Raw genomic sequence first — 25,341 nt, forward strand, 5'->3', positions numbered from 1 at the left:
TAATATTCCTCCTTATGTAACAAGCAATGATATTTATTAGTAAATTAAAATTGTAATAAATTATGTTAAGGGATTTAGAAACAAAAATTTAATTATAGTAAGCATTTTTAAAGATTTAAACCAAAATTTATTACTTCTTCATTGAACAGTTTGAATATGGCAATGCAAACATGTAAACAAATACCGCCGGACTCTTTTGGCGCGAATGTGAAGGAAATGAATCTTCCTGTTTTTTATGTTCGGTCTTGTTTCTGAATCGAAAATAAAATCAAAAGATATTGGAGGCCAAATAAAGTATTTCAAAATTATGTTCTTTTTGTTTGACGTTTGTTTTTATGACTATAATGTTTGATTCTAAAAGCGTTATGAAATAAGCGTATTCTGTTGTTTCGTGATATTTTTCTTGCATGTAAAAATCAGTTCGAATTAAATATTTTGGTTTACATTTTCAGTTCGTGAACATTTATTCGCATGCACAAAAGGAGTAATTATCTTTTAAAACTAAGCTACTTATTTTATTTTAAGAATGTTATTCAAAGTTTCAAAAAATTACCATTGCTTCAAACGTTTTAAGATAAGCCAAACAAAGAAAGCCGAAGAATATTGATTACGAGCTATCTAAATATAACAGTTATTCTCACAGTTCGAAAACAAATTTCTTCTCACCTTTTACTTTTTACAAAATTATTACTAAAAATCTCAAACGAAAAGCAGTGTTGGATCTCAACTGAGAGAAGTTTAAATTAATTTTTAAAATTTCTCTTGCTAAAAACTTCTCTCTTATTTTCTTTTTTCAATCAATTGTTAACTTTTGGTTGTTTGCTATGAAATGAGATCAAATAATTAAATTTTTAAGCATTAATATAGCTAATGAAGCATTGATCTGATCTTTGTAAATGTGTGTGTATCTTGTTAAGCTTAAGCAGAAAAGTTTACTACCTAAATGATGTTTATTACAAATATATATTAACCTGATTTTTATGATCTAGTAACATAGAAAATTTTATGGTTCAAGCTTGTTTTTATATTGTTTGAAAATTCAATTTTTAGACTAACTCTAATTTATTTAAATAGCCATTTATTGTTAATGAGATATTTAATTTTATCATTCAAAAGCGACAAAAACTTCTGACAATGTAGTTAATATTTCAAATATCAGAAGGAAAAAAAAAACTTAACTGGAAGTTGAAATCTTTCTGTTAATATTTCTTTTCTATATAAATATTAAGTAAATATTGATTTTTTTCATGAAGAATGAGATAAATTTCTTACTTTTTTATACATATTATATCATGATAAAATATCTCATTTTCTTAGGTTAAGATATTTCAACTTAGAAAATGCAGTTTAACACAAATAGGCAACGAAGACAACAGTCTTTATCTGGGAAACTTGAGAATTTGTACCCTTTTTCCTTGCAATTTTATAAATTTCCACCAACAGATGTCATCACATTAGAGGAATTTGAAGATTTGGCCTTGGAAAGGTTAAAAGGTAATTAAAATCATTTGACTTATTTAATTTTTTTTTCTGTTAAACACAGTATGAGTTAATATGTCACTTAAATTATCATTTTACAATGATTTGTAAGAAAACATCCCTTTCCCCAAAAGTACTGCAGACATTTTTAGCAATATTCAGTCTGAATGTAGATTTGATAAAGAATGTAATAAAAAGTTAAAGACTGTTATTTTATGTGACAAAATTAAAGATTTAAGCGAAATATGTCAAATAGTTCCTGAGAAAACGAATTTTAATGAAGTCGGATTTTCGAAATTTTATTTCTCAAGAACTATTCAAAGGATTTTGTCGAAGTTTTATATTTTGCCATATTAAATTTCATTCTTTAAAATAATGTCAAAATTTTTTGACTATTATTAAATGAATTAGTAATTATTCAAAATTATTTTTTTGCCTTGAATTCTCTTTGCATAAATGAATTTTCGAGTAATTGTGTTGAAAAATATTTCAATTTGTTAAAAGTTCTCAAGATCTGGCAAAAGTAAGCATAATATTATGGGGTCCAAATTTTCGACAGCTCTCCTGACCAAACTGTTGATACTATATTTTTGTACCTCCATATTTTAAGAGTAATGAATCATAATTCTTGGGGGGGGGGAAGTACAGAGAAAATTGTTCAGAGAAAGTACGTTTTTGTGCCTGATTTTGTAATTTAAAATATTGTCTTCATTAACTAATTAGCATATTTGAGGTCACATTCTCAAGTATAATTGAGATTATGCCCTAATGTGTAAAAGAGCAATCATTGAATCAAAAGTTATTCGGAGTGTTAATTTTTTGTTGTTGCTCATTTTACTTATTGATTTTTAATTAAGTCTAAGTCTAGATTTCCAGCCTCAGTGAGCCGTGGGCCAAAGGGATTCTGTCTAGGCAACCAGGCTTACTCTGTTTGTAATGTTGTGTTGGTTAAGATTGCTTTGTAATCTTTATTGTTGCCTTATGAAATTGAGCAATGACTTGCTTGTTTTATCAGTTATTAGATTTTTTAAAACAAGTTTGATTTTAAATTTTGTGGTTTTTGTTTTCAACAGTGTTAAGGCTTATTGAACGAGCTGGTGCTAAATTCAACAAAACCTCCAATGAGTATCGAGAAATGATTAACAATGAATTAAAAAAGTCTTCTCTTTCTCATTATACAAAAATTGTAAGTATGTTTCACCTATTATTTTTATAGTTTCGTACAAAATGTCATTTAACAAGTTGCATGTAATTATTTAGTAGACTACTTACTTGTTTTGATGGCTTTTATGTGTTTTAATTTTATTAGTGAAATAAACTCCTCTTTACATTCTAGTCTGTCGTTGTAAAGTATCTATATTGCATGTAATTAATTAACTTTAATAATTAGATTATATAATGTTTATGATTATTTTTGAAGAAAATATTGATAAAGCCATTTTTAAATACACCCGTCTAGGTTTTTTTGAGAGGTGCCTATTTTGTGAATATGTAGGCATAATTTGTGAAATTTAAAAATATTAAAAAATCAACACAGAAAATATGGTAAAGTACAAAAATATTTTCAAAAATATTTATATATTTTTCAAAAATATGTTAAAAGTATTTTTCGAAACTACCGTTTTTCCTAAAATTGAATTTGTGAAAGTACTGCTAAACGGCAGTAAATTTGCCCTGGACAAACTCCTGCATGCGAAAATAAAATCTATACTTTCCAAAATTTGCTAAAAAAATTTAAAAGAATAAATAAATTATTATCTTTCATAAATTTTTATCATGTTTCGTATATTTAGTAACTAAATTCCGAATATTAAATAGCCTAAAATAGTTTTACGTGATGCTTAATTTTCTAGCTTAATTAAAGAGTGATTCAATGCTTCAAAGCTAAAATGTCCAAATCTGTAATTGACATTGAATCCCAACATCAAAAAATTGGTTGCATTTATTTAAATGCATTTTGTGACATTTATTGTACTTGTGAAAATAAAAATAAATTAGGTTTAGTTTTCTTTTAAATTCATTGCTAAAATTAGTTGACTCTGTTCTATCGTTAAAATTATGCACTAAACTCTGTCATTAGTTTTTCCGAATTTTAAAATTTATATAATTTTCTCTGTTTTGAAACTTTACAAAGTAATGCTTTTCACTTGTTTTTGACAGAGAAATCTATCTATGAAAGTCGTTTAACTTGTGATGATTTGGCCCATGAATGATTTAATATTGAATTTGAATGAAAATTATTTTTTTAAATGTATATTTGTATTTTCACAATGAAAGAAATACAAATAGTTCAGTTGTTTATTTCTAAAGTGTAACTGAAAAGCACAATATTTGTTATTGTAAAGAAGTTTCTTTAATTAATAATAGATACTCACTGCAGCAAAGAATTAGTTTAAGCTTAAAAATTTTATAATTACAGAATTTTTTGATAGCTCACAGTGTTTTCATTACAGAAAAAAAATGAGAGAGAATTTCTCACTCTTTCTCAAAAACTGGGTTAGATTTCAAAAAGTTAAGTGAGATTTCTAAAAATTAAAAAAAAAAAAACATGAATAGACATGGAAAAAAAATATTTCTTTAATTATAATACATTTTTAACATCTACTTTTTTAAGCATTGAATATTTTTGCTGCATTATCACATGGAAAAGGTTCTATATCTACTTTTTCATCAGCTATTCTCATTAGGTTGCTCAAATGCTTATCAGTCAATCTGTTACAATATTTTGTCTTAATACGGTTTTGAGTGCTAAATGACCTTGCAACAGATGCTGAACTATTCGGAGTCACTAAGTAATTCCGGAGTCATTGAGTAATCACTAACTTTTCAATTATTTCTGCTATAGAATAATAAAGTTCGTTGAAGTTATTTCCATGTTCATACTTCTTGTTAGGTCTTCCAGCATAGTTTTCGCAGACTTCAACTTTTTCAAATTGCTGTAAATTGTCGATGAGTGAGTTGAGTAATTCAGTAACAACTAAAAATAGAGCAGCTTTAAACAACTTATTATTTTCTCAACCCTTGTCATAGCTGTTCTTTTCTAACTCATGTCTTTTTCAAAATGGTGGAAGACGAAATTTTTTCCAGAATTCGAGAGATTCGAGCATTTTAAAATCGATTAATAGAGTGCGCGAACTTCTCGTGTTAATAATTTTTTAATGCGAGAAAGGAAAAAATATGCGAGATTCTCGCGCTGTAGTGAAAACACTGGCTCGTTTCAAATATATTGTTCAATATTACAGATTTTTATTTCATCAATCATGTTTATTATTTTTTTATTTTTAGACAAATCCAAATGCCCAAGAAGAAGAACAAAAATGTATTCTAGAGAGAAGAAGGGATCACATTTCTCATTTTATACTTCGTTTAGCATATTGTCGTAGGTAATGTACAGTCCACTTTTCTGCTTATTATTTTTTTAAAATTTCATTTCCAAGTTCTTATGATTGACTTTTTGCTGATAATCCTAATATTGAATTATACGATAGTTTTAAAATCATTAAAATAGCAAATTAAGTACTGTAATTAAAAATAATGTCCCTGCAACAGCCCCCTGGCTACATAATTTTATGACCAATAACATGATTGTGGTAATTTGATTAACATTACACACAGGTCCAGCGATATGAAACTGTATGAGCTTCTAGTCGCTACTGAGGATTGAACCCTAGCCCTTACTGTAGTTAAAAATTACATATTTTTAAGTTTACCCCAGCAGTTGAAATTTAGTGGTCCTATCTGACCACCTAGGTATATATTTAATCCAACAAAATTAACATAGTAGAAAAACTTGAAAAAAATATGGAACAATTCATGTTAACTTTACCTGCATGATTCATGTTATGGTACACACAAAAAGTTATTAATTATCATCTATTACGCTCTAAAACAAATTAGGTTCATTACCTCATAATGATTAAAGCTTAGAATTTATTAAAATTAAATGAAAAAAAAAGTTTAAATAATATTAGTAAACCGATTCAACATGCAGATTAAATAAAATATTGTATAAAAAATTGTCTAGAAATTCTAAGTAAAGTAGATTTTAAAAGAGCAAAAAAAGATTTTTTTATTGATGACCAACTATAGCGTCAGTACATGAAGAAATATCCGATTTTATAGCGTCACATTTGAGAAAAATATGTATATACATAATGATTTTTATCATCACATATATCGATAAGCGGCATAAAAAAAGTTTAAAAATAATAATTGTCTGGTTGAAAAAACTTTAAACTAAAACCTAAATTAAGTGTAGAATAACATTAATTATTTTAAATGCAAGAATTTCAATGCAAAGAAAACAAACTATTTTTTGTTACTATTTTGTAACTTCCAAGCATATTTCAAGGCAATGATATTATCGCTCATTCATACAATTTTAGCAACATTCGTATAGCATTTGGCGACAGTTGTGGCAATATCGTCATACCGGCGTGAACTCTACACATTTCATTGTTGAAGAATAAGATTTGCTACAGTTAATCTTGGCACAATGTTTTATCTTCTTATAAATTATTTGTAAGGTTTTTGGACCTGATGAATATTGTATTTTTGTCACTTTTTTAAACTTTGCTTATTTTATAGAGAAGATTTGCGTCGATGGTTTATTACTCAAGAAGTTGATCTATTTCGGTATCGTTTCATTGGAGAGCATACTAAAACTAAAGCCAAATTTATGAAGTTCAATGACTTAAACTATGATGAAGTAACTACTTTGATTTTTTTTTCTATTTATCTACTTTATTTTTGTATTGCAATTTTTCATCATAATGATTTTATTACCTACTAGGTAATTTTCTGTTCTCTTGACCTGAATAATTTTATTGTTGAATGTTTTGGATAGAAAATTTATTGCTGAATTATGCCTTAAGAAATTATATAAATTATTTTATAATTTATTTTACTTAAATTATTAAGGTACTATACTATACTTCCATATATAAAAATAATTTTAAAGTTTTTATCTAAATCAGGGGTTTCCAACTTACATGAGGTCGGGGGCCACAATTAAAAACACAAATCAAATGGCGGGTTGCAACTATGTCAAAATTTTATGTAGGACTCTTTTATGTTGGAAGCAACATTAAATATTACTGTCAGATTTTTACCAAGTTGTACAAAACAAAAGTATTGAATCACAAATTAAAATAAGAAGTAGATTTTTAAAAATACTTAATTGTTATTAATAATATTTAAAAAAATATTAAATAAATAATAAAAATTCGGGCTACAATAACTTTAATGTGCACCTATGTATTAAGCAATTAATGTGCAATAGATATATAACTGTTAAGATATAAAACTTTAAAAAAGTTGGCATTAAAACTTACACAGTGCCACACAAAATGTTCAATGAGAAAATTGAGATGTGTCTGCTGCAACCACCAGAGAATAGATATTTAAATTTTAGATTTTCAAATGTGCGTGTAAATATTTTCGGCCTAAATGAATGGTTTCAAAAAGTTGAATAGGAGAATTTCTTCGAGAAAATTTCTGATACACACACGCTTAATTATATTCACAAAATACAAAAAAATGAAATAAAAAAAGAGAAACATACACGATTATTTTTGTATTTGAATAAATATTTTCTTGGATGCAAAACCTGAGAAATAAACTTTTTTTGCACCGTTGGTATGTTAAATTTCACAGAAACGACGAAATTAGGTTTTTATTATCGAGAAAAGTATTTTAAACCCATATAGATTTTTTAACGAAAATTGCTAAAAAAAAATGACAACTAGTAAATTTTAGTTCGCGGGCCACAAAAAAAGGCTCCGCAGGCCGGATGCGGCCGCCAGTTGGATACCCCTGATCTAAATGATAGGATTATAGTCATATCAATAGTTTTGATTCTTTTCAAATATGTTCAACGACTATGACAAATATGTTCAATATCATCAGTAGTATTTAGTTTTTATTTTTGTCAATTTTACTTTTAAAATTATTTGATTGTGTTAATTAAATTAATAAAATTTTTTAGTAAAAAGTCGTCTGTGGGGATTAATCTATCATGCATGAAATTTTTACAAAAGTTTAATTCTACTAAGAATCTAAACCAGAATTTGACTAATCGATTGCAATTTTAAAAAATGCTTATATTATAATTCTTTATTTTGTCTTGAAGTAGGCTATTAAACTTTTATTGGTATTACCTAAATATTTCATTTATTTCTTACATTTTATGTAATTTTCTTTTCAATCTTTTTCAATAAAAATAACAGTCAACTTATTGTCCCATGTGGTTACAAAAAAGCGAATGTCAAGTTTTATTTTAAAATGTTATTTAACTGTTAACACAAACAAAAAACAGATTAACAAGTTTAAAAAAAGTGACAATTGGTAAAGAGTGGGATAAAAGCCATTAAATTATAGTTTTTCATTATCTGTATTTGCTGGCGTTAAACAACTTTCAATTGTCCCCATTTAGTTTTTTAAAATGTATTAAATATGCAGTAAGTATATATTAATAATGAAGAAAGACTTGTTTTTCCTTAAGAAAGTTTGAATTTTTTCTTTTTTAAAAGAATTCTGTTTTAAACTAATTTACTCTTCATAAAATCTCTCTCAGACAAATTGCTTATTGTCTTTAACATTTTAGAATATCAAGCTAATGGTTTATTGTAAGAATTAAATGATAATTTTAAACATATTAGTTTAAAATATTATATATTTTAAGTAACATTAAGTATTATTTAAAGATCATATTAAATGATTTAGTTGATAAATGTAAGAAAATATTTGTATAAAAAATAATCCAATTTAAATCAAATAAATCTGATTTTATTACTTTTTAAAAAATATTATGGTTTTTGCCAACTCTTGTATCTACCCAAGTGCTGTGTGCCTAATAAATGTTTAACCTTAAAATTTTTGCATTTGTTCTAATTTATTATCTGCATAACTAGTTTTTCCCTGTGTATTTCAGTTTTAACGTAATGAAAGGATAAATCTATATTAACTTGTTCAAATGTTTAATGTGCAGAAGATTAAGAGCCTTGAACAGATAATCCTAAAATCTTCATACAGTTTTAACTCAAAATATTCTTTTTTTACTGTTATATACTATTATATAGTTCTTGTATTATTTTTGCTATTTTTCAGAAAATAAAAATACTTAATTTTTAAGGGTGTTAATGTGAAGCTCTTTTAATTAATTACTACTCCTGTAAAAAAAAAAAGAAATAATAGTTTAAGAATATTAGTTCTTTTCACTTATGTTTCATAATTTTATAGATCACAAGTGAGGAAAAGGAACAGTTGAGTTCGAAATTGTACTTAGGTTTTAACCATTCAATAACTAAAGTTTTGGCTTCAAAGTTTTATAAGGTAAAGTCAATTTTTTAGCATTAATTGCGTTATTATAAAGAAATTATAATCTTGTGGTATTTGAACATCTTTGAAAAAAATTTAATTTTAGGTCCCTTTTACGGAAGTTTTAGATCTCATAAAAAACCGTAAAGTATATTTGGAGAGAGGATCAGCATATATCCCTGAAGAGGATCTAGTTGTCACTGTTGTGTCAGCATATAGAGCCCATCTTTCACATGCATTAGCTGTAAGTAATAAAAGCATTTGCATTGTATATTTATCTCTATATTCTATCTTACAAGTACTATTTCAATATGTCTTTTAAGTTAATATAACATCTAATTATGCTTGTTTATATAAATTATGTTTTTCTTTTTCCATAAGGAATAATTTATTATTTTATAGCATATTTTTTAAACTAATTAAACAAGAACTGTTAAAAATGCAGGCTTAACAATCAATGAAACAAAAGCCAAGTATTTGGAAATCTCCAATCGAAAGACCAACCTTAAATTTCTTGTAATAAATAATTACAGGTTTCATAGAGTTTCTGAATTTAAATAGCTTTCAACATTAAAATTAAGAAAAATAATGTTGCAACAGAAATCGATAATCACATTATGAGGGCAAACAGACATTTTTATGGATTAAAAAGAATGCTAACAAACATTACTATTCGAAATTTATTAACTAGTCTTGTATGGTGGCAGTAGAAGATAAACTGCTGATCATTGAAAGAAAAATTTTGAGGAAAATTTATGACCCTGTGAATGAAGTTTAGCGTATAGTAAATACAGTGAAATCTGTAAAAATTTTAAAAAGCCCAATATCATTTAAATCATTAAAGCATATGATATAAGATTGCTTGAACACATGAAAAAGTAAGAATAACCAAATTCTGTAAAGAAACAGACTTTTGGCAAACCTTCTGGCATCAGGATAAAAGGTCGCTCAGCCATTTGGGAGCTGAACAATTTAGAAAAAGATCTTGTAGTGTTAGATGTCGGAAATGTGAAAACAGTGGTCTTAGATTAACAGCGATGGCGGAAGCTAATTGGGACAACCTTGGCTTTTTCTAGGCTGTTGTGCGGAAGAAGAATTGGACAAGATGCTTGCAAGTTAATTTAATTTCTCCATGCAATGCTTTATAATAATTATAATTTGTCTTGATACATTCAAGTCTCTTTTTACTTAAATATATTATATAAAAAAAAGGGAGAAATTTATAAACATTTTACGTATGCAATTGTAATACAATACATAAACTTTCCCAACTGAGTTTTACTTATTATTTAAATCTAATATGTAGACCTTAGTTGTTAAGCTCTATTTTAATTACCTCTAAGTTTAAATGCTTTTCAAAATTTTTTTGTTGTAAATTGTTGTAAAAATAAATATAATGAGTGACAGAATAAGGAAACTAGTTCATTAAAAAAAATAATACAGTCAAACACCGCTATGGTGAACACGGCTTATAGTGAACTCCCGGATATAGTGAACGAAATGCTCGGTCCCGTGCCTTGCTATACACGTATAATGTTATTTTTAGTGGATATAGTGAACCAAAAAAGTGAGGAAGTTGGATATAATGAACTTTTTTCTGTCTTCAACTGATTTCCCCCTCCCCCATTTTCTTTGTAATAATTTTCAAATTTCTACTTCAAAATAAATACATATACCGATTTTTAAAACCATCTATAGAAACTACTTTTATGTGCTCGACTGGCAGGTTAGACAGGTTTAAAAAGCGGTATAACAGAAATTCAGGAAAAATTATCTTAGAGTCGGGAAGTGTTTCCATATCTGATGTTAAGGATTGCTCATCAGCTAAAAATTACTAATATTACTTTATTTGTACGCAAGACGAAGAGTGATGAAAAATAACGAATTTTTTGCTACTACATAATATTTTTCAGTCATTTATATGAATATAATGTAATAAAAGGGAGGAGTTTGGGAACCATTAGTGAAATTGCCTGCGTAACGGATATAGTGAACTCCCGGTTATAGTGAACCGAAATTTAGGTCCCTTGAAGGTTCACTATAGCGGGGTTTGACAGTAATAATAAATTGACAGTTAACAATTAGATAACCCTTTTAAAAATGTATAGGAAGCTCAAAACTAATAATAATATTTCATTTTGTTAATAAAATTTTTATATAATCCTTTCAGGTTACTTCAAGGGCATTACCTCAGTTGGAAGAAGATACTCGTCTTATAAGCATGCTAAGTACTTTGCATCAGCGTTATATTGGAACTGATTATAGCAATAAGAAGGCTAGTTTCACAGGCGAAATAACTCCTGATCAGATAGATAATGTAAATTTATTTTACTTATTTATTTTTTATGCTTAAGGTTTTCATATGATTTCTTTATGGAGCTTCATAAATTGAGAAAAAGCTTTTATGTATAGTCTAAACTCTTTACTGTGATCTCCCATTACAGTGACTATTATAATGAACCATGCATTAATTTCCATTCCCTATTTTATAAATTCATTATTATTTTAAAACCCATTACATCAATTGAGTTTGCTGTTCATTCTAATGAAGCATTCAAAATTAAAGCATAATTTCTTTACTTAAATTCAAATCGAAAGCAAGCGTTTATTATTTCTATTTTTCCAAAAAAAATCTATTATTAATGGAGTTATTTCTTAAAAAGTTGACCCAAAATGTTTATAAAAACTACCAAATACCATTGTCTATTTTTTACCTATTTTATGTACTTATTTATTTGACACTATTTTGCTTGCATGAAAAATCTTGTATTCTTTATGAATAGAAAAAAGTGCGTGACAGAACCATCTAAGATAGAGAAGAAAAAAATAAAGGCACTATGGGCAAATCCTCCTTATTCTCTCCTTTTTGGTTTTATAAACAGAATCCCTTAATTCTCAGTTTCTTTCTTAATGGGCAAAATCTTCCTAAATTCATAAGCTTGTTAGTTCACTCTCAAGAAGGCATTGGTTAGGAAATACTCATCACTTGCCATACATAATTGATAATAAATTCGTTTGTCTGACATATCAGGGCAAGAAACTTAAGAAAATATAGCTACTGGACAAGGGACGACGAGTATCTGATTTCACAAGTCCGTCTACATTTTTATTAAACTATTCATAAAGATTTCTTGTTTATTTCTAATTAAGCTTTACATAAAGCTGGTTAGAAATTCACCAGAAGCTTGAAGTGTTCTTTATCGACACATGGCTAAAATTGGGAGAATTCAAAATGTCTCTCTTCTTATGATTGCCAGGAAAAATCAAATCCTTTACATTTTATTGACAGCAGTGGGTCACTTGTCTGGGGGAAGACTAAAAGTTATGACAGTGATCCGAGTATCGGATTTTAATGGTCTCGAACCACTATTAAAAGGGAAACCAAATATCCTAAGTGTTGTTCATTACTTTTAAGAATTTGCTTACTGTAATAGTTGATTTCTTTTCAAAGAAAACAATAAATTTATGAATCATATTTTCCACTCTTTAAAAATTTTCGTATTTGCTTTTTTGTGTAAAATTTTAGAAGTTCTATTTACGCAAACATGTATAATCTGGAGTCACTGGTCTGGGGGAACACTAAATATGATCACAGTGATCTGAGAATCGGATATTAGTGGTCACAAACCAACAAACCTTCATTAATTTTGTAAACTAATATATCATGCGTTCATTAGTTTTTAAAAATGATATTACTATAATAGTAAATTTCTTTTCAAAGAGAACAACAGATTTATGAATATTTTCTGCTCTTAAAAATTTTACTTATTCTCTCTTTTTGTGTAAAATATATAATCCTAATTATACAAACATGTAAAATATGAAGTATACTGTACTAATTTACATAAAAATTGTTTAGTAATTTGTTTTTCATAATTTTATTTTTAATTTGCATGAAGCTTACGTACCTCTCTTAATTTATATTAAAGTTTAAAAAAATTCTTAATTTAAAATAAATGGTTTTGAATATATGCAGTAAATTTTTTTATTGTTATTTTCTTATATTTAAACTTTTTTTCAGCTTTCAAAAGTGGCATTTCCTTTATGTATGAGGAATTTGCATGAGACATTAAGAAAAAACCATCATCTGAAATATAATGGAAGATTACAATATGGCCTGTTCCTTAAAGGAATTGGTTTGTCATTAGATGATGCATTACGCTTTTGGCGGGAAGAATTTACTAAAGTTATGGACAGTGATAAGGTTATTCAATTTATTTATTAATTATTATTTTTCTACCTATTTTTTTTCTTAAATTTAAATGGTAAAATATGTCTAAATGCTGTTGAAATGTGTAAAAAGTTATATTCAAATAATATTTTTCCTGCATCAGATTTAAAATATGTTACTTAAAAATAAATAAATTTCAATATTAGTATATTTTTATGATATATATACTATATATATATATAATTATATGTTTTTAAGAGGTATACAAAACATGTTATACTGTTTAAATTTGCTGTTTAGGCAAAATGAATTGAGATTTTTATTATTTATTAATCATACTTGGTGGTAAAACTTTTGATTACCTTTTTAGCTTAGATATTTAAGTGATACTTATTAGTGGTGTAATGGATATTAATTTGGCCGGATAAAATATTAAAAATTAACCAAATGTTTCTAATTTAATTTTAAATATTTCAATTTTTAGTTACATTAATGTGATTTTTCAGTAGATAATTTTAGACTGGATCAACTGCGGAATAAATTTTAATACCGGGGACTGCCAATTATCTGGTATATTAGCCAGCTATGCCAGATACGATATTTTAACCCTATATCTGTTTTAACCATAGTACTAATAGCTTTGGTTTAATAACTTTTTTAAAAAAACATGGAAAACATTATATTTCAAGAAATGTTGTTAATGTTCATTCCAAAGTTTTTTTAGTTACCTTAATGATATTTTCCTCTTTTAGCATAAAGACAAATATTGCTATATTTTACTGTTCTTAATTTTATTTTTTATTTATTTAAAATTTACTGTTATTTTACTTTGTTAAAAAGTTTTGATTGCTGTCATTCTACCCTTAAAAATGCTTTTTTATCATAACCCTATATAACTAAACATTCTTCAAATAAACTCAAACTTTTGCTAGTTTTATGAAATTGGGATGATATCCATTCTACTTTATCATTTTCAGAAGTTGCAATCGTTAAATTTTATTATTATCTGTATTTTAATGTTAATTAAAAAGTATTTCTTTTAGGCAACATTAATTTGTTTGATTATAAATAAAAGATGTATAAAACCGGACACATTTTAAACTTGTAGTCTATAAATTGAATAATTAGCTACCAATAAACATTGATTTAAGTAATTTTTTATCTAGGTTTAATTTTTGAATTCGTTACCTTAAGCCCTTTATTTCCAAAATTTATATAGGCAGGCATAAAAATAGAAACCATAACTTTATTTTTAAAATATCACCTCTACTTCTAAAACTGCTTTTTGGCTACAGACAGATCAATAATTTGTGTCAAAAACTATCAAATTAATTGGTAATCTTACAGCTTTCAAACTTGTTATAATTAATATATATTTCAATACAACAATTAACAACGTTTTTGAGATATTTCTAGACATTATGAAAGAATGAATTCTGCATTTGTAAAAAAACAACTTATTATATATCATATGATGTTCATTAATCCAATTATCCTTAAACCAATCACTCAGAATAGGATGAAATTAATTAAATAATTGTCACTCAAGAGAACTATTTAATTTAATAAACGTACCTTGAATCAAACAGCATTATAAAAAGATTATAAAATTATAGTTAAAATGCAAAGTAAATTTAAATAGAACAAAACAAACATGAATGATATACATGACTTCATCAAGGGGCATTCTGCATGCATTCATGTGGGAGCTTTTTTTGTGAATTACTGTTTAATAGGATAGTTGAAAATAGTGTGACCAATCAGTCTGATCTTACCGTTTATTATGCTTTTTCCTTACTCACCATATAGTGAAATTTAATTTTAAGTGTGTTGCTTTTTCTAGAGGAGTAACATACCTTTTGTACAACTCTTTAAATATCTATTTTAAGGAATAGATCATGTTCAGCTAAACTTGTTCCTGTTCCTTTATGTTAATGATATGCAATGTTATGTTAATGATCGTAATGTATCACAAGATCATTGGTTTGTGGATTTCCGCATTTAAATCTATCATTGCGATTCACAGCCACTCGATTTTAAAATCCGATATCGTGATTCTTGTAAGAAGTATGTTTTTTCCTTGAATTAGTTACTATAAAGGTGCAATATTCTTCATTAGTAGGTAACTTAATCATAAATGTTAATTCAAAAAGTTATTGTAAATATGAAACTTGTATGGTATATAAATTGTTATCTTAATATAAATTTTTTGCACATAAAATTTTCAAGGTTTTTTCACTTTGTGTCCCAATCACTCTTGATTTAGTTGCTTACTTTTACATTTTATTGTTGTAAACTTTTATTTTTATTTTCAATTTCTATTGTTCTGCTGTTGCTAAAAAAATTTATTTTTATTTTGTTGTATAGTTTGATAAACAATACACCTACAACATCCGGTACAATTATGGAAAAGAAGGAAAGAGAGCTAACTTTTCTCCTTATAGTTGCGTCAAAATCATCACATCCAATGCTCCAGGCCCTGGTGAACATCATGGTTAGTTTTTATAGTTTTGTGACAATTTTATACCCAATCATCAATTTATCATCTTTTGCTTATGCACTATTTTTTTACAGGTTGTCCATTCAAGCATTCAGATCAAAGCAATTTAAAGCAGAGGCTACAGAATTTGCATATTAGTAAAACTGGTATAGAAAATGTAAGTGGAGTTTTATTATTACCTCGTTTTGAAATATGTTATCTGTAAAGGATTCTTTATCCGTGGAAACTATTTTATTTTGATACGATTTAAGCTAGTTCTGATTTTTCTTAGGAAAATTTTTTTTATCATTGTCAATGCTGCCTTTTTTGAGAAAGAGGTACTTTTTTGCAAAAGTCCTCAAAATCGTCCCAATGCATCTTTCTTGCCCTCTACTGTATACATGGTGTATCGGCTTAGAGTTATTTAGATCAGCCATTTACAATTTTTTACAACTATGAAACCCTAAGCAAGCAAACTTCTTTTGGTGGAACCCCAAATATATAAATCAAATTCGTTAGCAGCTGTAAACTTAATACAAATTAATATTTAATGTGAAAAAATATATAATGTTTTATTGTTGAGATATAAATAGAATTACAGGTTTTAAGAATAATTTCTATTTTAAAAGATTTAAATTCTCGGAGCACCTGTGATTTGTTTATGGAAGTGCTCTAGGGCTCCGCAGAGCACTTTTTGGTAACTGCTGATCTAGGTAATCATTTTTTAAAAACCACATTGACTTACTTGTTTTCTACATGCTCAGTGGCTCATAAGGTCTAACTTATTTGGCATCTCAGTTGACCAGATGCTACGAATCTTATTTCTAACTACTTCATCTGACCTGGTTTCTCTCCTCTTTTCTATATTGACATGCATTTTTCTTGTTTACTTTACGATCTGAAACCCATGTTAAGGCAACTGCTAGAATTTTAGTAGGAGACATTTTGAGAATATGAAAAATCTACCTCCACCTTCTTTTGATTTTATTTTTAATTGGTTCTTGGTTTGTCTGAGTATAAAAATCTGGTTTTATATACTTTGTGGTCTAAATATTTAAATTTTTCTTGAACATCTATTTTTCCAACTGGAGATTTTCTTATTTTGATTCGTTATTTAGTTAACTTTAAATCACATTAAACTAGAATCAAAAATAAATTTTTGTTGTAAAGTATGAAATTGGTAGTTTTTTCGGAACTTTTAAATTGTATTAGCAGTAGAGTGAAATGCTTTGTTAAATAAAAATTAGGATGAATTTTTTTTGAACTATTTTTAAAACTTAACTTTCTAAAAATATTTTGAAAAAGTTATTGACCATAATTTTAGGGGAAATTTCTAACCAAGAAAATTGTGCTTTGGGGAAATATTAGGCTCAGAGAATTTATGCACCTCTGCTCAAAACTATAAAACTCAAAACAGTTCTACCAGATCAAATCATTTTATTTTGTTTGTTTCCTCTGTTAAGAATTTAAATTCTTGCATAAAAAGATTTTACTCTGGTTTAATTTTTGTTCTTAGTCTTTTTTTCTTAACCTTTTGTTTACGGCTGGTACAACATGTGGACCGCATGTGATGGTACAACTTGGAATAATGTAAGCAATGGGTTAATTCAACTTTTTGCTTACGGTGCATAGTATGATGAAGCCATTCTGGTCCACTCAATGTGCCAGCCGTAAGGAAAAGTAAAAAAGACTTAAAACTGTTTCTATTCAACATTGATGTTTTCATAATATTTGACTTGAAATTCTCACATCAATGACCTTTCATTGGTTAAAAATATTCTTTGGTTTGGTTTTTTATAATGTGTGTGAAACCTGATTTATTTTGCCATATCAATATTATTTAATGGCATTTTAACATTGTTTTCTCTCATAGATTCTTGACTTAACTACACGAGGACACTATCAAATAGCTTGCACTCGATTTTTCGAACTCTCCCACCAAGAAACATCTATTGATCAAGGAATTAGCCACCCTAATCAGTATTTTGAAGAAAGTGAAAAGATTAGGAAAGGAATTAAAAAGGAACGAGGTAAACATCGATTATTGCAGAATTTTGCCAAAAAGTTTGCTCTTCATCTATTTATATCTTTATCTATCTATTCATCTTATTATCTGCATTTATTTATATAATTTTCATCAAAATTTTAATAACATTTTTATACACATAGCTTTAGTTAATTCATACTTTTTTTAACAATCTGAATTAAAACATATTTATCTTTAACCCTTTCGAGCCGACTGTCACATATATGTGCCAGCAAGAAACGCGCTCACTTCCCGGCCGACACACCCGCGTGTCAGAGAGTTTTCTCGTTCACCCCCGACCGTCGCTTATTTGTGCCAGCGTTTCGGAACGTTTTAAAAAATGAAATTTCTTCCAAAAGATGGCATTGTATGTCCATATGGTTTCAGATACATGTAGATTTGACCTTCTACTCAAGATGAAAGTACATTCACGTGGTTTCTAGGGGAAGGAGTGGAGGGGGGAAATGTTTTATGAGGGCTCTTTTAATTAGCACGTGATATTTATTTACAGTAAGTAAGGGAGTTTCTCTTTTCTCTCACTACTTTCGATTTTCGGATTAGTTTTTAGTGGATAATTAGATCTTGTAGGCTTGAATTTTTTTTCTTTTTACCGTTAGAATGTCGAAGCGTCGAAAAATTTTAACTGAGCTGGAAATAGAGGAAATTATGCAAAATATTTAAACTTATTAACATTTATATTGCATTTAAACAAGAAATAACTTAAGTAAATAAAGTATCCATGGAAATATATATAAAGCATATGTCACTTAAATACTCTACAGAACAATATTAAACAACGCGCTGATATTTCGGTAATATCATGAAATTAGGCTTAACATCAAAAAACCCTCCGGCCCTGGGGAGACACACGCTAGAGAGACTGCCGGCCTCAGCGGTAAGCGCGCTTTCGCGCTTTGCGTCGCGAAAGGGTTAAAGGATGCAATGTACGGACATTTTAACATATTTAGATAATTTGTACTTAAATAGACATGGAGTTCTTCTGATTTTAAGGGTAACTTAAGAAATTAAATTTCTAGACTTTATTATTATTTTTCTCTCTTTAATGACGATTTTTATCTAAAGCTTAATACTTTGTTGGACTGTTCAATGTACACATAAAGTTTTTAAAAAAAATTTAAATTTTTTTTAATTTTTATTGTGCAAAATAATTTTCTATGCTTTGAATCAAGGGTTTTCAAACCTCTTGTACCAAAATAAAAAAAATTACGTTTTCAGAATTTAAAATAACATGTAAGATGTAGTTTATATTAGTGTTTGTTTGTTATTTAATGACTTTTTAATGCAATAATAATTAATATTGAAATTGTTAGAGTTAGATTCATATATTTTCTGTGGTTTTTCTATTTTAATATATATTTTTATTTTATAGCTTTTATAAAATAATAATATTGCATATTAAAATTTAAATTGTTGTTTGTAGTTTTTTATGGTTCCTGTACATTTTTATTTCGAACATTCATTTAAATATTTCAAAGCTCAACCTTTTTACTAAAATTTTTTACATTACTTTAGAGTTAGTAATTTTCTTTTAAAGAAAAACAATAGATATATAATTTTAATAACATTTTTATGCACATAGATTTAGTTAATTCATACTTTTTTTAACAATCTGAATTAAAACATATTTATCTTTAAAGGATGCAATGTACGGACATTTAAACGTATTTAGATAATTTGTACTTAAATAGACATGGAGTTCTTCTGATTTTAAGGGTAACTTAAGAAATTAAAGTTCTAAACTTTATTATTACTTTATTATTATGCAAAACCATAAATATAATATATTTTATTGTTTTGTAATAGGCAGTGATTTATGCCTTAAAATTTTCCCCACATGTTTTGCTTATGATATCTACTGTGTGTCTTTTTTATTTACTTTTATTCTGTGTCATTTTATTTTTGCTGTTTCTTGGTGAAAAAAAGCTGTTTTATGATGATTTTTGAAATTCTAAATTGTTTCACAAGTAAATAATATTAATTTTCATATTAATTGATCACTAACATTGTTTAGAGTAAGAGCTAAGCATAAAATATTTTATTAAATTTTGATTATCCACTAATTATGTGAAGATTTACCTTAATTCTAATTTACTTAATTTTATTCTTTTCCCTTTTTAATAATAGTTTAGATATAAACATTGAACTTATAAACATTGTTGGATTTGGTTTTACTACTTTCTGATTGTTCCTAAAAACATACATACTAATAGTACTCAACTCATTTCTCTTTCAATAAATTTTATCTGGCTAATAACGTTTTATTGTCCTTTCTGTAGAGTAAAATAAAATAATAGCAAACAGTTACCAAGATCAGGTCTGCAATATTAAACAATTATTGTATGCCAAAGTTCTTCCATGATGTTTTTTATATTTATTTTAAATGTCAGGAAATCAATTGAAAAATTAGTAAAAGAAATTTCAAATTTTTAAACAAAAGAAATTTTTTAATTTATCTGACAAATTTAAGGTATTCTTTGATGAGGGCACCACTGAGTTTAGTTTGATGAGGGCTAAGGCAAAAAACTATTCAAATATAAAATTATGTTCATTAGAGTTTTAAATATTTCCTGGGTACCAATTATTTATAAAAACGTGTGACAAATTTGACTTGGTATGTGTTGCCATTATTAAAAATTTATGGGAAAAAAATTTTTTGAAAATAAATAATTTATTCTGAACATCATTCAGCTGACCTTATGATGCACTTTTACTATTATTTTATTATAAGACAGGATGTAAGCACAAATGGATTTATCTTAAATTTTGAAAAGATTCCAGATTGATTGGAAATCAATATATTTTAAGTTTGTTGTTGAGCTGCTAATGGGAAGGACATTATTGATCCAGATTTATTAATAAGAAAAAGTAAAAAATTGTTTTTAAATGAACTTATGGTTTGTTAAATTTATCTTTCACAGAGATACAGTATCCAAAGAAAAATATTGATAACCACCTATACTATCAAAACTTGATACTGAATTTTCATATATTTTTAGCTTAAATTATTGATTGCGATACATTATTATCAATATTTATTTGTTTTTGTCCTGTAAATTAATTAAAATTAGCCAGTTTTGGTTACTGTATAAATAACTGTGAATTGCAAGAGCAATGTTTGAAATGAAGCATTTCTTAAAGTAGAATCTGGCTTATTGTCCTTTAGGTAAATCGGAATTCAAGGATTCAATTATAAGAATAATTTATTTAGCAACTATATTTTACAGAGAAATAGAGTAGTGCAAAATAAAATTATTTAGTTGTAATATTTAATTGATTTTTTTAAAAATATTGTTTAACCTTTTTTACAGTCCGTGTTGAATTCATGACTTCATGTTTGATATGCCTCATAAATTATTGTAAGCAGAATTAATTAATATATGAAAATAAGATGTAGTTCGTATGTATTTATACTATTATAATATGATCCAATTCCAATAAACTTAGTAAGAAAAAGATAAATTTTTTGATACTATTTTCATTACAAAATATCATATATATTGATAAACAAAAGTATTAATACTATCACTTGAAAGTATCAATCCCTACTGATTGAAAAGATGTAGCAATTTCAACCATTAACAAAGGAAATATCAATACTTAGATAGTATTGAAATATCAATTCTTTGATAGTATCGAATTATCAATACTTTGATAGTATCAAACTATCAATACTTTGATTATATTGCTATTTTTCTAATGCCTAATCATTCACACTGTGTATCATTTTCTTTCGTTTCTTTTTTTAAAATTTATTTTATTTAAAATCTTATGCATTTATTTCTACTTCTTATTACAGCTCCTGCTAAGCCGATTCCAAAGTTACAATCTAGTTTATCAAGTGATAATGCCAGTCAAACATCACAAACAAAAGGTATAGATGATTTTGAAGAAATGGATGATATTGAAGAAGTTCTAAGCTGCTTGACTGGTATTGAATAAAAAGCAAATTTGAAGCTCTAATTTAAATACTTCTGAGCTTTTTGTAAATACTATTATTGTTCTATTTATTTTTTACTGGAATCTTTTGACTTATTTTTGATAATTCCAATTTACTTAAAATGAAGCCTTTTATAATTTTACTTAAAAAATAAATAGCCTGGGAATCAGATAACACATGGAAAATGTGTTATTGGTTTTGATTTCTGTTTCGGACATTCAGTGTTACACATGTAAATATATATAGCTGTATTTTTTTTATTAATGATAAAATGGATTGGTTACCAGGCTTTGATAGTATATTGTATGTGAGTAAATTAAATGTAGTATTGTATATTTAACTAACATTTTATATTTGTCTAACAATAAAAATGTTGTAAAAAAAAAGCAGTAATTTATTTTATAATGTATTTCATTATTTGTGAACATCAATTTTGATTTAAAAAATAATAATTCTTAACTTCTTAAAAAATATCCAAAAATTTTTAAGGTTTCTAGCTTTTGAATTATTTGAAACACATCATTTAAATAGGTAGTCTTAAAATATTTTAAGGACACACAAAATAAATACATTAGTTTTTTTTATATACTTTTGTTGGTTTCAACTTGTAAAATGATTCTGAAGTAAGAAGTAATAAATTTACCTAATCTTGTAAGGACTTATTATTTATAAAGTTCTTATATATCTATATATAATATATTGCGGAAAAAAAATATGAGTAATTTTATTTAATTACTTTGAATTTACTTTTAAACTTTATTTTTGCTTTATTTTATTATTGTTTTTGAGAAAACTGGCAGTGACTTTAAAAAAAAAATTTGTTTATTAGATTTCAAGAATTTTTTTTATTTATTCGTTAAATATGACATTCATTATTTAATAATCTGGTCATTTATTATTTAATAATAATTATTTAATTTTTTTTATTAGTTTTTAAGATTATTAAATCCAAATAAAATAATTTGATAACATAGATTACTGATTGCTTTTTAAAGGAAAGATTTTCTTTAATGCATAAGTATTTTAATTTTATAATTTCGTTATTTTTTAATAAATCAGCTTAGGTTTTAATAATTATAAAGCATTTGAATTATGGATGCTCTTCATTTTATAATAAATTAAAATAAGAATAGTATATTATTTTCCACCCTGTCAGATTTTTATTCATTTATTTTTTCAGTTTCTTTGATAAAAATTGTTTCAATATATACTTGAAAGTCATGTACAGTAGAACCGTAATCCATGTTTATGCTTATCTTTCGTTTCCTCATTTGTATCATTTTGTTTTAATGTCCCGTCACAAATGCTATTCTTATGAAACCAGCAGATTCCTGCCTGTATTAAGAAATTTTACTGACTTTTATGTTATTGCAGATATCAGTATTAATTGAAATTATTTCTAAGTAAATGAGAATTAGTTATAGTTTGGGGAAACCGCTTCAAACATTATGATTGATGGAAATATTAAATCTTCTCATTTTCAAATTTACTACTTGTGTTATATTTTTTAGCAATTATTTGATATTTTATGTTGGCGCGCATTCATTGTTTTCCTCTATCCCAGTGATTATCAAACTTATTTCTTTTACCGCCCTCTTTGAAAATCAACTATTCTTCAGCGCCCCCCATTTTTTATACACCCCTAAAACTTAAAAACCACAATTTCATTACTTTAATTAATTTAGTTATACAGTAGAGAACCGATTATCCGGAACGATCGGGACCATCGCGATTCCGGTACTATTATTGTACTAATTATTGTACTAATTTATTAGAACGAAACTATTTTTGTTGAATATCTTTCTTATTAATATAAGATAAGATTCTCATCATAAGATAATTAAAATTTTATATTTCAACTAGTAAATAATACTACTAACAATAATAACTTATTTAACTACGGAAAATAAATTAATATCATTTCGTATTATAGATAAATATGGGTAATTTTTCATAGAATTTTAGTTTATAATTTAGAACTGGTTCAAATAAAAACCGCCGCCTAAGCCAGCGTTTTTATTATTTGTAATATTTAATATTTATAATATATAGAAATAGTAAACGATGTTTACAATAAGTGAACTGTTTAGGCTTACTATACTATTTGACACTGGACGGAAATGGGTTAATTGTAAAAAAAATTTCTAACACAACTTTTTGAACAATAATTATATACGTATTTCCATTTTATATAAAAATGATGATTCTTACATCAAAAATTTCTTATAAAATGCTAGGAAAATGCTGTAAAATACCCTTATGTTAAAAACAAGAAAGAAAGTAATGAAAACTTCAATTTATGTTAGTTTACGTATGTATAATATTTTAAAACTCTGCATGGTAGTTTTTTTCCTAATATTTAAAATAATTTCTGGTGCAATGTAATTAAGGTAAAATTGCTCTAATTTTTTAACTATCATCGATCATGTTCCTTTATCTGTCCGAAGAAACTTGTTACAACTTGATTGCGTACGGTGTGCGGGCTATCCGACGAAATCTATGTTAAGTATTTTAAGTTTTATAACATCATACAGGGTAGAAATATAAACTAATTATTCGTTATTGTGTAGTAGGTGGGTTTTAATTTTAGTGAAATTTAAAATACTACATAAAGTAAATGAAATTACAAATTATACATCGGCCCCCTAACCCACATCAACGCCCCCCATTTTTTCAGGGCCACTTAACGCCCCCCTCTAGGTTTCAAACGCCCCCAAGGGGGCGTTATCGCCCACTTTGAGAAAGACTGCTCTATCCGTAATACACAATGAACAGTCCCAAGCAAAACGATTAATCGAGGTTCTACTGAAATATGACACCTTATTAAATTTGAAAAAATCTGCTTTATGATGATTCAAACATTTTTTAACACGTTTTCTCATTGGAAACTCCTTTATTTATGTATTACTGCTCATCATGAAGAGTATAATCAATATAAAAAAAAATTGATTTGAGTAACTAGTTTAGTAACAGAAGAGGGATAGTCTTTTACAATCAACTTTGTCTTATGATATTTGTTTGTTACTTTTCTGGATTCTTAATAAGTCAATTGTTACAAACTGAATTTATATATGACTTTAAAATTGTTACAAACTGAATTTATATATGACTTTAAAATTGTTACCAACTGAATTTATATATGACTTTAAATTAAGATAACAATGCAACAAAGACATCTTTTATCTCTACCTTAAGTAACATTTTCATAAAAGAAACTTCGCAAAAACAGAGTGCGTAGCATTTTTAAAAAGTCCCTTGTCTTCTGGATTGGATTAAAAGTTACAGGTTACAAAGTTGAACATTGGTAGTCGTAAACCCAAAAATTGGGTCGGCTGTTCAATGACAATTATAAAATAAAATAAAAAACTATTATCAAAAGGCTTTTTTTACATGACTGTTAAAACCGTCAATTGTCTAAAACTTACCAACCCTGCCTAATTTTAAAGTGCTTAAAAGGTGCTTATTTTTTGTTTAAAAATTTAGCTACACACCCTGAAGAAGAAGTTATACCATTTTAAAAATACCTAGTTGCTTCTGTAAAAGTGATTATATGGGTCCTCAAAACATTAAAAGCAAATATTTTATTGGAAAAATAAGTAATCATTTAACTTTTTTCAGTAAAATATAACTTTATGTTATCGAAAAGCTACTCTCCTATTTAGTTATGAGAAACGTATTCATTCAGGAAATTAAGTTTATAAGAAATATATAGACTCAGGGCTGATTGTGCTCCGGAAAAAATCCGGATTTTTTGCTAACAGTGATCCGGAGATTGAAGGTCCAGACGTTTAAAAAAATCATTGATCACAGAAGTTTCCGGAAATCAAATTTTCAAAGGTGGAACTTAAAAACACAGTTTATTTTATTTGTTTGTAAGGGAGAGCCAGAGAGATACTTTATAAGCTTATATT

At 26.7% G+C, this 25,341-nt stretch overlaps 1 protein-coding gene across 1 annotated transcript; it reads left to right on the forward strand.

Moving 5' to 3' along the window:
* The first annotated feature begins 7 nt into the window (after window positions 1-7).
* LOC107447263 (DNA primase large subunit) lies at window positions 8-21,763 on the forward strand. The gene is made up of 13 exons (XM_016062137.3): window positions 8-294; window positions 1,318-1,494; window positions 2,553-2,665; window positions 4,765-4,862; window positions 6,067-6,187; window positions 8,719-8,811; window positions 8,903-9,040; window positions 10,967-11,113; window positions 12,818-13,000; window positions 15,335-15,461; window positions 15,542-15,624; window positions 17,320-17,476; window positions 21,290-21,763. Exons 2-13 carry the CDS (start codon window positions 1,341-1,343, stop codon window positions 21,430-21,432), a joined length of 1,557 nt encoding a protein of 518 aa, XP_015917623.2. The 5' UTR covers window positions 8-294; window positions 1,318-1,340; the 3' UTR covers window positions 21,433-21,763.
* The last annotated feature ends 3,578 nt before the right edge of the window (window positions 21,764-25,341 follow it).

Source organism: Parasteatoda tepidariorum, chromosome 5 (genome assembly GCF_043381705.1).
Source record: "Parasteatoda tepidariorum isolate YZ-2023 chromosome 5, CAS_Ptep_4.0, whole genome shotgun sequence".
In the NCBI taxonomy this organism is placed as follows: Eukaryota; Metazoa; Arthropoda; class Arachnida; order Araneae; family Theridiidae; genus Parasteatoda; species Parasteatoda tepidariorum.

Excerpts from the sequence above, each read along its gene's own strand:
- LOC107447263 (XM_016062137.3), top strand. The coding sequence starts at position 1,341 with ATGCAGTTTAACACAAATAGGCAACGAAGACAACAGTCTTTATCTGGG. Across the intron at positions 2,666-4,764 it reads TTTCTCATTATACAAAAATT|ACAAATCCAAATGCCCAAGA; the intron begins GTAAGTATGTTT and ends TTTTATTTTTAG. Across the intron at positions 8,812-8,902 it reads TGGCTTCAAAGTTTTATAAG|GTCCCTTTTACGGAAGTTTT; the intron begins GTAAAGTCAATT and ends ATTTAATTTTAG.